This window comes from Rhinolophus hipposideros, assembly GCF_964194185.1.
Source record: "Rhinolophus hipposideros genome assembly, chromosome: 24".
Lineage (NCBI taxonomy): Eukaryota > Metazoa > Chordata > Mammalia > Chiroptera > Rhinolophidae > Rhinolophus > Rhinolophus hipposideros.
In genome coordinates this window covers 7,588,943-7,604,175 of record NC_138070.1, presented here as the reverse complement: position 1 = coordinate 7,604,175, position 15,233 = coordinate 7,588,943, and the positions used below count along the sequence as shown (strand labels likewise).

Sequence of the window (15,233 nt, the reverse complement as noted above, 5' to 3'; positions counted from 1 at the left end):
AGTGCCAATTTTTAACTTTGCTCCCTTTCCTTAGCACACTGATACAGTAACCAGCACACTTTTCTTACCAGTAGGCAGCCTTTCACCATTTCTATTTAATTCACACAACCTCTCTGAACACTCAATAGAAGGGTCTGAGTAAACCCATTTTCTTGATGGGGAAAGTTGGATATCAGAAGGGTTATAAACTGGTAGAAGGTTACATAGCCAGAGAGCGTAAGGCCAAAGACTGGACACCAAATCTTCCACCTCTTAAGTGTGCTGTGCTCCCAGCTCTTAGGAAAAGTCACAGAACTAGGAGAGGGAGAAAAAAATTCATTCAAACACTTAGGGACTGTTCTACCAGTGTTCACAGAGGAGCTGGTTCCTTTGATACCAACCCCTTACGCCACATACCTGAGCAGGTTTTCCAGCCCCCAACTGCCACCCCGTTTCCCTGATTCTAGAGAAGACGGGGAACTTGGATAAAAATGGAGGGTGCTCCAGAAGCCAGGTGGGACCAGTCTACTCACCTCCCTCTGCTCGATGCAGATTTTGCAAAGCCACACGGGATGTGGGCGGTTGTTGGAAGTCTCCACCCCGCACTTGGTGCAGACATTCTGGGGACAAAACACAGTTCAGTGCACACTCAGATATGCCAGGCTTGGAGCTGCTAGTGATTGGGGGAACTGGCTGGGAAGGGTGGCAATAGAGCCCCATTCTCTCTTAGTGGATGTAAACCGCTCGGACTCTCCTTTTCTCTCCTCCTTTCCATGACCAAGGCCAGTCAGAATACAGTTCCTATTTGAGTCTTAATTTCCAATGACAAGAGCTGGAGCCATTCCCATGCACTGGATGAGGAATTCTCCAAGAGTCCCAGTGGGGCCTGAGTTTTCCGCATCCAACCAGGTGAGCTCACTGACACAACTTTTTAAAGAGGAAAGGCCATATATCCATTTTGTTTATCAGTTTATTTCTTCTTTCTTCCCAAAGGAATTCGAGACCCTGACTACAGGTTCAACTCCTCAAGGAGAAGGAAGTTATCTGAGTAAACACCATGACTGTGTGACGGGACATTATAGTTTTGCTTGTTTCTTGACAATCAAAACAAACAGGAAAATCTAATAAATCACCCAATTCTCACTTTTGGATGATTGCAGCAGACAAATTTTGGGGCCATAGATCAACTTTCCTCAATATTCCATCTACATGCTACATGGGACCCCAAGCAGGAGATGTCAGGTGACATTGTGGATATCCCCAGCTGGGTTGTTCCCCTGAATTCCTTTCCTGGGAATCAGGCCGACCCAAGGTCAGTTTTCTCTCTGTCCTGGAATTGTCAGAGTCCGAGCAGAGTCTGTAGAGTAGAGGAGCACAAGGAGACTCCCTTTCAAGAATAAAGGCTCTCGAAGTACAGTGTCCTAACTTGGCTGGAGAGGGGCTTTCTAAGTCACTTGTATTATAACCCAGGGTAAGAGAATACTGAGTTAGGCTTCCACATACACACATGTGTAGACATGTGCCCATCAAGCTCTTCGGTCTGACATGTAACTTGCTAAGCCAAAACCAGAACACTTGCAGGTTCAACCATAGCTCCTGGCCTACCTCAAGCTCCCAAGGTCATGCTGGATGGAGCTGAGCTCTGAGCAAACAGAGGGTCACAGTGACTTCCACTGGAGAAGCCAGGATCAGGGTTACCTCGGGAGACAGCTGGGCATGAGAGCATCCCAGGAGGAATTATATTCTGGCAACTACCCTTAGGATTCAAGCTCCATCCCCAAGCCCCAGGGCTCCCCAAGACTTGAGCCCAGGCCTCGCCCCTGTGCATGTGATGAGCAGGGACACAGGGACGCAGGGAAGAGGGCGATGGTACCTTCTTACAGTCCTCACACACTACGCAGGCAGAGCCCAGCATTCCCAGCTGTTCTCCACACAGTATGCAGCGGTTCACCCCATCCCCAGCCACGTTCTTCCTCATATTCTCCAGACGGTCCACCAGGCGCCTGGAAGCAGAGATGGGGTACTAAGGACCTTATAGGACCAGGGACCACCTGCATCTCCCACAACATCAGGCTGGGGTCTTAACCTTCTATGAGTCATGGACTCCCAGGTATCTGATGATGGCTATTGGACCCTCCCCAAGAAACAGGCACATGCACATGAAATCGGATCCATTTTAAGAACATCACAGAACCTTCCCTACATCCCCCAAAGCACAGCTATTCTATTGACTTCAGATGAATAATCTTATCTGGTCCTTTCTATCTCATGTCACCTCTTCTAGGAAACTGCCTTCAGAGCTCCAGAGCTGTTTGTCTAATTGTCTACATGACGTCTTCCCTTGGATGTCTTCAGAGCATCTCAAACTTGTGCTTTCAGCTGAATTGGTCACCTGGGCTGGTCTCCACCCCTCCTCCCAGCACAGACTACTTCATTCTCAGGGAACGGCGCCACCATCTGCTACCCTGTTCAAACCAGAATCCTGGGGGAGGGGGTCTTCCTTGACCCCTCTTCCCTTGATATTCAATGCCCCAACCAAGTCCTATCGTGTCTCTCTTCCTAACATTTCTGGAATCCACCCATTTCTCTCCATCTTCACCACAACCAAGCCATTTCATCTCACCCGGATGACTGTAGTAACCTTTTAATAGTCTGCCTACTGTCATTCATGACCACCTACAATCTGTTCTCCCTACCACAGCCATGGTGATATTCATAAAACATAAATCTCACCATGTCACTCCTACCCCACATTAAAACCTTTCGTGGGTTCCCATTCCATGAGGTTTCCATGGCCCTATATGGTCTGGCCCTAGGTGAAACCTTAAACCTCTTCTCCCTCTTGGTGTGGCTTTCAGTGCTCTAGTTCTGTGGTTCTCCAACTGGGATGACCAGACTCTCCTCATTAGCCTCACCTGGGAACGTATTAGAAATGCAAATTCTGGGGCCCAACCCCAGTCCAACTGAATCAGACTCTGTGGATTGGGCCCAGCAATCTGTTTTAACAAGTCCTCCAGAGGATTCTGACTCTACGTTCAGAATCTGCTCTGGTTACACTGGTCTTCTCTGAGTTTCCATTCTATCTGCCTCCGTACTTTTGCACATTCTGTTCCTTGTGCCTGGAATACAACTTCCCCAACATACGCATACATTTAATCTCTCTCTCTCTCTCTCTAACACACACACACACACACACACACACTCTTATACTTTTCTTACCTATAAAATTTCCCTTATCCTTCAGATTCCGGTTGAAATATTCCTCTTAAAACCCTTCTCTGACCACCCATTTTATTTACTCCATAGCAAACTTGTTTTCCTTCAAAGTACTTGACATATATGCAAGGAATTATGAGATTATCTGCATTAACTAATTAGCTTATTGTGAGTTCACTTCTGCCTGCTCCTCTGGACTATGAGCTACTTTGGCCAGAGGTCTTGTCTGTCCTGTTCCCTGCTGTGTCCCCAGGGCCAGAACAGTGCCTGGTCCACAGTGAGGGTTCATACACTTCCCAAATCTGTAACCAGCAAAAGCAAGCTGAATTGAGTATCAAGTGACCTACAATAACAGCTTCTACTTACCTAGTGCTTATGATACACCTGGTATGGTATGGTATGGTATGAGATGCTTTGTCACCCAACCCTGGGAGGTAGGTACCACTACTATGCCCTTTTATAGGTAAGGAGGAAGGTAAGGCACAGGGAAGTTAAATGACTTGCCCAAGGTCACACAGCTAGGAAGTGGCAGAGCCAAAACTAGAACCCAAGTTTCATGTGCAGGACACTATTGCTTCTCACACTTCACAAGCACACAAATCGCATGGACATTCTTCTTTAAATGCAGATTCTGAAACACCAGGTCTGGGTGGGGCCTGAGGCGCTGCATTTCTAGAAAGCTCCCAAGTGGTCCCACATGCCGCCTCTGGTCCCTGGTGTACGCTGCATAGAAGGGCTGCATAACAGCTACACCTGTGGGGCACCCTGGTCCGACCTCAGGTGGGTTTCTTGGACACGTCCCACCAGCCTGAAGTCATCTCCTTGCCCTTCCCTCAAACAAGACCTTATTGTTCCCCTTCCCGGTACAGACAGGGGACCCAGGTGGAGCCGGACTCTGCCGACTCCTCCACAGGCTGGGGCCCAGCTGTGGACACTGTGGGTGTGAGAACCTGGGCAACACAGGCTCCAGAAGGTCCCTGGCTGCCACCTGATGCCTACTTTCCCCACAGGCCCTCCTCGCACCTGCCACCCCCTCAAAGTTCTCTGATTCGCAAGGTTATAAATAGCAGCTTTTCCCTTTGTGTTCCATTCAACAGAGAGCCACTGCGCCTGAGGCAGAGCCAGAAGCAGCCTGTAGGCTCCAGAGCCTCTGCTGTGACCCAGATCAGCCGTTTAGGGAGGAGGCCATGCAGAGCCCAAGCCGGCATGCTCTTCCCTTCCTCCTCTCATCACCCCTCTCCTGTGTCTTCCCTAGAAATTGTTTTCATAGGGTGATGGGAGGCGAGCCCCTAGCCTGTGGTCTCAGAACACCCAGAATAACCGTAGCCAATGATTGCTGAGCAATCACTGTGTGTCAGGCCACCTGGATCTCATTCAGGACTCCTTCCAGCAGCCCTCTAAGGACTATTCTTGGCCCCATTTTCCAAATGTGAAAACAGGCACAGAGAGGTTAAGTGATTTCCCTAAGTCACACAGGAAGGGGTGGAGAAAGCTGGGAGTCAGACGCAGGCAGGCTGGCTCCGAGCCCCGGTCCTGAACGGCCACACCACATTGCCACTGTGTGCCAAGCAGAGCCCTGGGACGCTTCCTGAGCAGTGTGTGCTCCACGCTGCTCAATCCCCCTGCCGTCCCCACTCCAAGGGACCCTCAGTCATTGGTAAGTTGCATACACGCAGTCACCTCGTTCTGTCACATCTGCCTCTCACTTCCCTGAGGTTGGGACAAGACACCCAACCGCTGTCCCATCATCTTGTTTCTCTAAAGAACCCTCAACGTAGGGTCCAGAAATCTGGATTGTAACTATAGATTTTGCCTCTCTGGGATTCAGTTTCCTCATCTGTCAAACAGAAGGGGTTGGGCTAAACCAGTGGTTGTCAAACTGTGCTTTGTGGCACCCCAGGGGTTCCTTAGAGCCAGTTTAAGGGGCCATCCACTGGCGTGGTGTGGTGGAAGTGATTCTGAGGGGCCAGCAAACCCCATTTGATCCACAGCATGTCTGCGTGTATCTCTTTCATTTTGTTTGGGCTGTTGAATTAGATTTTCTTTGGAAAGGTGGTTCCATGGTTTAAAGAAGCAGTTTGAAGTCTGGAGCAGAGAAACTTCAGGATGCCTTTCGATGCTACAGAACTATATAAAACATTATGAGACAATGAGGTGAGCTAACAGAGGCGGGGGGGCTAATTGCCTGGTGACATTTTCTCGTACACACCCTTGCTCTCACCCACTTTCTCCTTCACTCACTGCCGAAGACAGGAAATGGTTAGATTTTGCTCCTCTCACTTTCTCCATGGGGGGATCCCAAAGCACAGAGAGGGTGAGAGGCTCACCTGGGGTCACTCAGCCAGGGCTAGACTCTAGTTCTCTGTGTCAGTAAATCATCTTTCTTTCCATGAAGCCCCCATGGCCTCTGGTCTCCAGTCAAGCTTTGCCAGCATAGTTCAGAAAGAGAGCGTGAGACACAGATGATCCAATTCTAAACAGCGGTGCGCTTTGTTCAGGAAACTAAGAAGGCTTCTTGCCGCCTCTGGGGAAAGAAAGCGCTGTGGATTCACCCACCACTTGTAAACCTGCATTCCGGCCTCTCTTCCAAGATGCCTGTTTCTTCCACCATTGAATCCTAAATGCCGCAAGGCCCATTAACACGATTGTACAGGGAGTGTCTCATTAGCGTCCATCAGTGGCAGCAAATGGCACAGAAAAACAACAGATTCAAGGTCATTATTCAGATATCTCAGCGCAGGGCCCCTCATTATTTGTGAATTCAGTACAGACCAATAAAGAGCGAAGATGTCGGGTGAGGATGGACAGACCGCTCATGGCTGCTCAACAATCGGGATGAGCGGGGCTTGCCTGCAGCCCGCCCACTTGGACCCCCTCTTCTGTAGACCCCAATGCTAGGGCCCCAACATGGAGGCCCCGACAGCCAGAGAATATAAACCTGGAAATGAAACTTTGCAGAAAGCTGAGTCAAAATTAAGTCATGGGAGCCCATGAATCACCAATGGGTCTTTATCCTGGCGATAAAACACTTGAGCTTCTCTACCCCAGAAGGAACATTTGTTGTTACCAGTCTTGGCAGGAGAGCACGACATGTGCCCTGGAAGATGCTCGCAGCCCTCACTACATGTCAGAGAGCATGCAAAGAACACCAGCACACGGGGCTCCCTCTCTACACCTTCTTAGCCATGGGGCTGGTTAAGGCGGATACCAGCATCTCAGCATGCAGCCCTGCTGAGAGCCCAGAAATTACGGTGCCTTTAGGTCACCTGGGGGGAGTGCTCAACATTCAGAAAATGACCCTACGGGACTGGGGTGGGGCCTGGGAATCGGTATTTGAATGACCTTGAATGACTCTGATGCTGGTGAATCTCTGGCCACACTCTGAGAAATGTGGCAGAAAGGAAGGAAGTCGTGGGACAAAATCCCATGGCAAAAGGATCTCCTTACTATTATCTTCTAAAAAGAAAATATTTTTAGAATTTCTAAAATATTTTTAGTATTTTCTAAAAAGTAACCCGAAGCCCAGGATGTAGAATTGTGATCAGGGTGTGAGTTTGGGTTTGGAACCTGCTTATATGATTATCTTCGTGGTGGGCACTGAACACACACACAAAAAAAATCAGAAACACCCACAGCATGCACAGCGATTGTCGTCGCACGGTGGGATTATAAGTAACTCTTACTTCCTTCTTTAACGCCTCCGCCACCCCCGTCTTCCCTAAGCACTTATCTGTACCTCCTTAACTTTCTACAGGACCATGTGTTACCTTTATATGAGAAGAGAAAGTGCATTTTGGAAGATAGAGAACATATAAACCAAGGGTTAAATCCTACCTTTGTTCCAGTCCGGGACCTTGAAAAGCCTTCGTTCTCTGGGACCCTCTCCCCAGGCTATAACATGAGACGCTAGATGAGATGCACTTCAGGTCTCCTCCCTGGGCAACATTCAGGGTTTGTCAGATCCTGAGGCTGGCACATCAGGAGTTCCCCTTGTGCTTTGAGATGGAAGGACCCTCAATGACTACGAGAAGACCTGTCTGCTGTGGCAGGCTGGTATTGTCGGTCTGTTTAATGTCTCCACATTAACTGCCCAATTAGCTGGACACTGTAAGCGGCTGTCACTCTCTAGTTTATGTCTTTACATGCCCGATTAATTTTATGATTACTCGTCGCGCCTCATGTCCAGGAAACACATCCATCACCAGGCTGGGTGCGTAAGGGGCGCTGTTGGTGACTCAGGAAAGTCGGGTAGGTACCCCTATTTCCCAGGATGCTCCCAGAGGCACCAGAAGGCTATGTCCCCCTCCTCTGGGCACCAGTGGATGACGTCTGGAGGTGGTGGGACGTGAATTCCCAACTTGGTCTGACCTTGCCATTCAAATGGATGCCGATGAGCAATTCATTCATTTGACAGACATTTACGGAGCACCTACCATGTGCCAAGTAGACAGTAAAGACCGGAAAGGGAACACAACAGATGAAGTTCCTGCCCTTGTGGAGCTGGCACTCCAGAGAGGGACTCGGGTGTTATTTAAATAGCCACATAGCCCATCATCATTACACTCTTAGTAAGGTCTCTGAAGGACAAGTCCGGGCAGCTGTGAGAACTCGTAAGCGAGGGACACGAGCAGCCAGGATGGGGCCTCAGGGGAAGTGAGCACTGACTTGAGACCTGAGGATGAAGAGCCCTGACCCAGTACAGAGGGTAAGGAACAGCACTTGGAAGAAAAGGGAACAGCGTGTGCAAAGGAACTGAGAGGTGCTTAGCATGGCTGGTGGGCTGGATGGCAGGAGATGAGGCTCCGGAGATGGGCAGGGGCCACTCCACGCAGTCTCCGTGCATCTGAGTGATGGGGCAGCATTCAAGGGCTTTAAGTAGAGGAGACTCAGCTTCTCTGGTTTTGAGACCACACACGGTTTAGGAGTGGAGCCCCTCCTATGGGGGCTCAAAGTAGGGAGAGTTCGCGATGATACAAGAGGTTCCTTATAGGATAGGAGGAGGCAGGTAGGTCCCCGGACTCTGTCTACACCTGGGGCTGACCCAGGTCTCTTGAAACTACGAGACTGTCCCAATGGGTCTAACTCCGTAGTGGTAAAAGAGTGCACAAGCAGGAGGGCTATGAAAGGCCTCTGTGCAGTCCCAGGCTTCAAGCAGTGGCCGGTATTAGCTTCCCAAGGCTGCTGTAACCAGTTACCACAACTAAGTGGCTTCATATAACATAATTTATGTTTTGCTGCATTCCTTCTGGACGCTCCAGGGCAGGGACATCTCCTTGCCTTTTCCAGTTTCTAGAAGCTGCCCACATCCCTCAGCTCCTGACCTCGTCCTCCATTTTCAAAGCCAGCAGTGCAGCCTTTTCCAGTCTCGCTGTGACTCTGACCCTCCCCGCCTCCCTCTTTATTGGATTCACTGGATAATCTAAGATAATCCCTCCCCCATCTCAAGATTCTTAATTCAATCATATCTGCAAAGTCCCTTATGCCCTGTAAGGTCACACAGTCGCATGTTCCAGGGATTAGGATGTGGACATCTTTTAAGGGGGGGAACACTATTCTGCCTCCCATCCCCTCATTCTGGCCCCATCTGCCATCCAGGTTCTATTTCCACTTGATACGGGTCTGAATCAGACTTCAGCCATTCCCTCTGACTTGAAGTTTGGGCAGTTCCTCCCTGCCTGGCTGTGGACGTCAGATCAGCCAGGCTTCGGACTCTGGAAGGTTCCAGTCACCTCCAGGTACTGAACCCCAGGAACGTATAGACTCCCTACACATATGCACACACACACACGCACATCTACACACACACTGTGAGAACTTAGAAATAGAAGGCAGTTATGATGCAGGCGTTGGGGTGCCGATTCTGGAGTGAGCTCGCTCGGACCACATTTGACTTTTGCTACTTCCCAGCTCTGTGACCTCGAGAAAGTGACTGAACATTTCTGAGCCTCCATTTTTCATCCGTCAATTAGGGAACACAAAGTCCTTCCCTCCTAGGATTGTGGCAAAGATCAAATGAGACTGTTTGTAAAATGCCTGGAACGTGGTAACTCAGTAATAGTTGCCGCCAATTATCTCTTCCGGAAATTGGTGGCTTTTATAACTGCCTGTGTTCACTTTTTTTTTTTCTATGTAAGCAGGGTGCTGTAATCTAGCTATGAAATTTGTCTTTCTAAAGCTTTGAAAGGGGCTGCGGTGACTAGAAATTGACAGGATGCATTGTGCCCCCTCCACACATGAGTGGTACATGTACCCACACCTGAACACACATGCCCACAGGTACACCTGTCGTGTAGTGTAGTAGCACGTCCACGTGCACCTGTAAGCACGCGCGTGCACTCACACACGCAGTCAGCACCAACACACAGAATACGCTTTCCCTTGCACAGCTGGACACACCCTGCCCCTGCAGGGAGCTGCCTTCTGCAAACAAGGACATAAGCCAACTGCAGAAGCGACAAGGCTTGTTTGTTAGCTCAGACTCCCTCAAAAAGTCCAAACTAGCCTCGGAAACACTCAGGAAACTGCTTTTGAGCTTTCAAACCAGTATTGCTGCACTGTCTAGTTGAATGTGGAAGAGAAGACTAATGGGTGTACAATTACACCAGGAAGTAGGCTTAATGCAGCGTGCCACAGAGCTCAAGAAGACACCCTGCCTGCCAAGGCGATGGGTTTAGGCAGCGATTCCTGAATTGGAGAGGGAAAGAGCAAAACGCTGCAGTTCCGCCAGGGATGGGATGGGCCCAGAGCAGCTGCCTTTAGAGCAGGGTTGATCATGATTATACAACGATTCATAAAAATGCAGCAAAGTGGGAGAGTGGATGCGTGTTGTCTGCTTCTGACTCTGTCTGTGTCTCTGTCTCTCTGTCACTCACACACACACACACACACACCATCAATTCCAGCATCATGCTGCTTTTCTGCTCACCCTATTTGCCAAGTCGGGGATATTACTGTTAACTTTATTAAAGTTGGCATTTTCTGAAGTTTAGATTTGGTCACCTGCTGTGAACCGGGATAGAATTTAGAAACAGGAGGCAGTTATGGCTGTCGGAGGGGGGCTGGCTTGAGACCTCACTGAAGGGTCCCTCAGGAACCTGTCCTGAAATGACTGAGTCACTCTGTCAGGAAGCCATGAGGCTAGCATGTGGGCTGTGTGCGTTTCAGACTCATTAATTCTCACGGTTGTTTATGACTGTCACCACCTGGGGATCTGTAGATCCCAATCTCTCCCCTTGATGGATTGAGTAGGATTCCTGCCTGCACTTTGGAAACACTCAGGCAACTGCTCTTGAGCCCTTTGGAAGGGGGTCACCCAGGCTCAGGGTTGGAAACAAGGGAGCTAAGAGAGAAAGACAGCTCGAGGGCTCAGCCCAAGGAATGTAGTCACTTGCCAGGCAAGGTGCTGGGTGGTTACAAAATCAGGAACAGAGTTACCAGGTGCTGTGCAAGCACTCTACGAGTATTATTTTCCTTAAGTCATCTATCCTTAAGTCACGTGTGAGATCTGTTCTATTATCCACGCCCATTTTACAGATGGAGAAACCAAGGCACGCAGAGGGGAAGTCACTTACCCAAGGGCACACAGCCCGTGAGTGGCAGAGATGGGGTTGGAAGCCAGGTCTAGCTGCCCCCATGCTGTGACCCGCTTCAGAAGAATGAGTCTTTGTTATATTTCAGTACTAATGGTCGGGGCTCTTTCTAACCCTTCCAACTACCCTTTTCTGGCGTAGAAAGTAGAGTTGAGAGGATGTAGGTGTCAAGGCCCACGGGGAACAAGGGTCATAACAGTGGACAGGAATGAACTGTCTCACTGAAGCAAGAAGTGTGTGACACTGAACCCATTAACCTGTGTCTGAGACATCCCTGGAGATTATTGATTTCCCTAAATCCTTGAAGTCATTTGTCAATTGCCTTCCCTGTCTGTACCCTCAAAAGCAATGGGATAAAGTGGAAAGACAGATTCAAGTTCAAAGTCTGGTTTGACCATGCAAAGGCTATGTGCCCCTGGGCAAATATCTTAACCTCACTGAGCTTGTTTTCTCAGCTGTAAAACAGAGATACCAGTCTGTCTCTCAGTGAGGACATTATGGGAATTGAAGGAAATATAACATATTTGAAAAGTTCCTAACACACTGCTTGGTCATAAATATTTGTCTCTCTATAGAACAGCAGAAGAAGACTCTACATTCTGGAGCCAGCCAGCCTGGGTTTGTAATTGCTTATTAACTGTGTGACCCTGGGGGAGTTGCTTAACCTCTCTGTGCCTCCATTTCCGCATCTGTAAAATGGGAACGGTAACAACATGGCCTACTGCATAGGGTTGTTTAGGATTATGCAGAGGAATCTATGTAAAGCTTTGTGCACGAGCTGGCACACAGTGCTTTATAAGACTGGGCTATTAGTATTTCCCTAGAAGTTGAGTATGGTTGCAGGAAAATTCTCAAGTTCGCTTCTTCCTTTTGTGAACCACCCAACAAAAGGGCTAGAGCAGTGGTCCTCAACAAGGGGTAATTTACTCCCCCCCCAGAGGGCACGTGATGGTGTCCAGAGACATCTTTGGTTGTCATATCTGGGTGGGGGGTTACTACAGGTATCTAGTGTGTGGAGGCCAGAGACTCCAAAGATCCTACAATGCGCAGGGCAGTCCATCGCAAAGAATTATCTGTCCCCAAATGTAAACAGTTGAAGAAACTTGGAGACCACACAGTCCAACCTCACACTGGGAGATTGAAGTGATTCCTTGAGAGGCTTGGTCAGTTGGGTTTAGGGTTCATTTAATATGTTCTGTCTTTGTTCTCTCTTTTATGCCAAACACTGAACTAATGAGGAAATTAAGATTTCCATTTTCATCTTGTACAAATTCCATAAAGTACTAAGGCTATAGGACATTAGAAAGTGTTGAGCCAATCTCTGGGAAAACCGAGATATTACTCAGTAGTTTTAACACTGACGATTCAGAGTTCCCCCAAATCTGGTGACATCTATGAATATTTCTTCTGTAAAAATGCACACAGACACATGCATAAATGTGTCTATAATATCAGATGCCCAGACCCTTGAATCCTATCCACAGAATGTCTAGGACTCAAGGTCAATAAAATGGTGGAGGGGGGGGTCATCTTTTAGAAAGAGGAGAGTATGACCTGGCTTATTGTTAGCTTGTCAAACCATAGGAAAGACGCCTACCCAATTTGATGTAGAAAGTTCCAAGCACTATTACTCACTTCTCCCTCTGTCCACATTTTGGAAAAATTCTGTGCCAAAAATATAGGAGATGATGGAACTGAGATGAGGATGTGATAGGAATCCAACAGATTCTGTCAACAACAGGCTGTGTCTCTCTGACTTCCTTCTCCATCACAGCATCTGGACACCAAGGTTAATGACAAATCCTAATTACTTTTTTGGGCCCATCTGTTGAGGGAAGTTGACCTCGAATGCAATCCACCCGGCTGCCTGTCCTTTCATAGGCAGGATATATGAGCAAATGCCTTTGAGAGGCTCTAGACAGAGGTAAATATAATAAGGATGCAGAGGGACCTACCATTGGGAAAAAGGTTAAAAAAAAACACAACACAGAACAAAACAAAACAAACCCATAAACCCAAATTTCCCCAGTAAAATGTTTAATTCCAGTCTTAATACATCTAATAGTCCTGTGGACACCTCATGGGTGTCTGTCCAACTCACAAAGGCCCTTTTTTACACTCAGGAGAAGCACTCATGTTTGTGCAGCCTGGCATCTCTGGCCAAAGCTGATTGGATGAGGGGCGGGCACTTGGGGTGAGCTGAGCCAATCAGAGATGCTTCTCTGGGAATTTGGAATTAGGATTAAGAAGAGTTATAAAACTCTTCTTAGGGAGTTTTAGCAGGGGAGGTGTAGCATGGGTAGATTTTCTGCCATGTGGGATGAGAAGTAGACCTTTCATGAAGCAAAGTTGTGTTCCTGCCCTCAGATTCCTTGAGCTATCTCTGAATCCTTATATTAAATTTCCCTTTTTGGAACTCTCATACACTGTTGGTGGGAATGCAGACTGGTGCAGCCGCTATGGAAGGCAGTGTGGAGGTTCCTCAAGAAATTACGAATAGAATTACCATATGACCCAGCAATCGCTCTCCTGGGTATCTACCCCAAAAATATAAAAGCATTTCTCTATAGAGACACGTGTACTCCAATGTTCATTGCAGCTTTGTTTACGGTGGCCAAGACATGGAAACAACCAAAATGTCCTTCGATAGATGAATGGATAAAGAAGTTGTGGTACATATACACAATGGAATACTATTCGGCGTTAAGGAAAGATGATATAGGAACATTTGTGACAACATGGATGGATCTCGAGAGAATAATGCTAAGTGAAACAAGTCAGACAGAAAAAGCAGAGAACCCTATGATTTCACTGATATGTGGTATATAAACCAAAAAGAACAAGACAAACAAATGAGAAACAAAAACTCATAGACACAGACAATAGTTTAGTGGTTACCAGAGGGTAAGGGGGTGGGGGGTGGGTGATGAGGGTAAAGGGGATCAAATATATGGTGATGGAAGGAGAACTGACTCTGGGTGGTGAACACACAATGGTATTTATAGACGATGTAATACAGAATTGTACACCTGAAATCTATGTAAATTTACTAACAATTGTCACCCCAATAAAATTAATTAAAAAAAAATTTCCCTTTTTGCATACTATGGTAGTACCCCAAGGTGGCTTCCTTCCCTGGATGCATAAATCATTCTTCCATACGGAGGTGGGATCTATTTCCCCTTTCCAATAGAACGTGGTAGAGTGGTGCCCTACCAGTTTCTGACCTAGTGGTTAAGAATTCTGGAAACTTCCATCTTTGTTCTCTTGGGATCTAACTGCCATATAAATTTGCTCAGGCCAAGCTACTGAATAGGGAAAGATCCTGTGGAAAGAGATGGGCCACATAGAGTGCACTGAGGCACAGACATGGGAGCGAAGCTTTCTTGGACCTTGCAGTCCAGCCAAGCCACCAGCTGAATGCAGCTGAGTGAGCAACCCTAGCTCATGCCACGTGGAGCAGAAAATCCACCCAGTAGAGCCCTGCCTGAATTCTTAACCCACAGAATCAGGAAAAATAATACAGTGCTGTTGCTTGAAGTCACCAAATTTGGGGTGCTTTGTTATGCAGCAATAGATAAGTGAAACAAGCTCGCTGGCATTCATTTCCTCTTTTGGAAGCCAAGTGTCCTAATGATTACAGAAAGCCTGTAGCAATCAGGGCATGCAAAATAAACTCTGAGATCCCACTTAGCACTTGAATAGGAATATGGGGGCAAATGAGGCAGTTTGATGAGTTTTCCTTCTGGCCATCATCTCTTCCTTCAGGAATGCTGAAGAAAGCTGAGCTGGTTGTGGGCTGAGTGGGGAGGAAAGGTTGGGCAGAATCAAAGAAGCTGCAGGAAGAGAACCAGCTCTGGTCTGCTGCATTGTCTGGGGCTCTTTGGGCAGCTGACTCTAGCAAAACTGCTCCAGAAAGGCGGCACCTCCTGGGAGGCCTGGGGGAGAGTCTTCCCTGAGATGCTCAGAGCCACATGAGCATGGACACCAGTTCTGGCAGCTTAGGAGGTACCAACAGATCTGGAAGGAATAGTGCCAGCATAGAAAGGGCTCCAGCTTCTAGCTCTCAACATGTCCACTCCATACCTGAGCCTTGAAAATGTCCATGCTCTGCAGTCTAGAAATTTTGGGTCCAGCCTTCATGAAAAACACCTACTAGTTAAGAGCAGAATTCGGAGAGTCAGCCAGGCAGGTTGTACATCTTGACTCTTTGTGACCTTGGGTGAGTGACCTAACCTCTCTAAGCCTCAGTTTCCTCACTTGCAAAACAGGGATAATAATAGCACCTACTTGACAGGGTCGAGGGGAGCAGTTAATGAGTTAATTCGTATGATGTTTTGAGGTTCAGTGTTTGGCACATAGTAAGTGCTCAATAAATGGTACCTATGATGATGATGATGACTTATTACGTTTATTAACAATGATTTCACACCTCTCCAGATGGCTTTC

General features: G+C 47.8%; 1 protein-coding gene across 13 annotated transcripts in view; it reads right to left on the bottom strand.

The window, feature by feature from the left end:
* The window catches only part of RPH3A (rabphilin 3A), a 218,049-nt gene that overhangs the window by 27,420 nt on the left and 175,396 nt on the right, over positions 1-15,233 (bottom strand). For all 13 annotated transcript variants that reach the window (XM_081036958.1, XM_081036949.1, XM_081036951.1 and 10 more), the window contains 2 exons: positions 1,853-1,982; positions 513-599 (listed from right to left, as the gene is read on the bottom strand). In XM_081036958.1, coding sequence (XP_080893084.1) covers positions 513-599; positions 1,853-1,982 — 217 coding nt within the window. The remainder of the gene's footprint in view (positions 1-512; positions 600-1,852; positions 1,983-15,233) is intronic.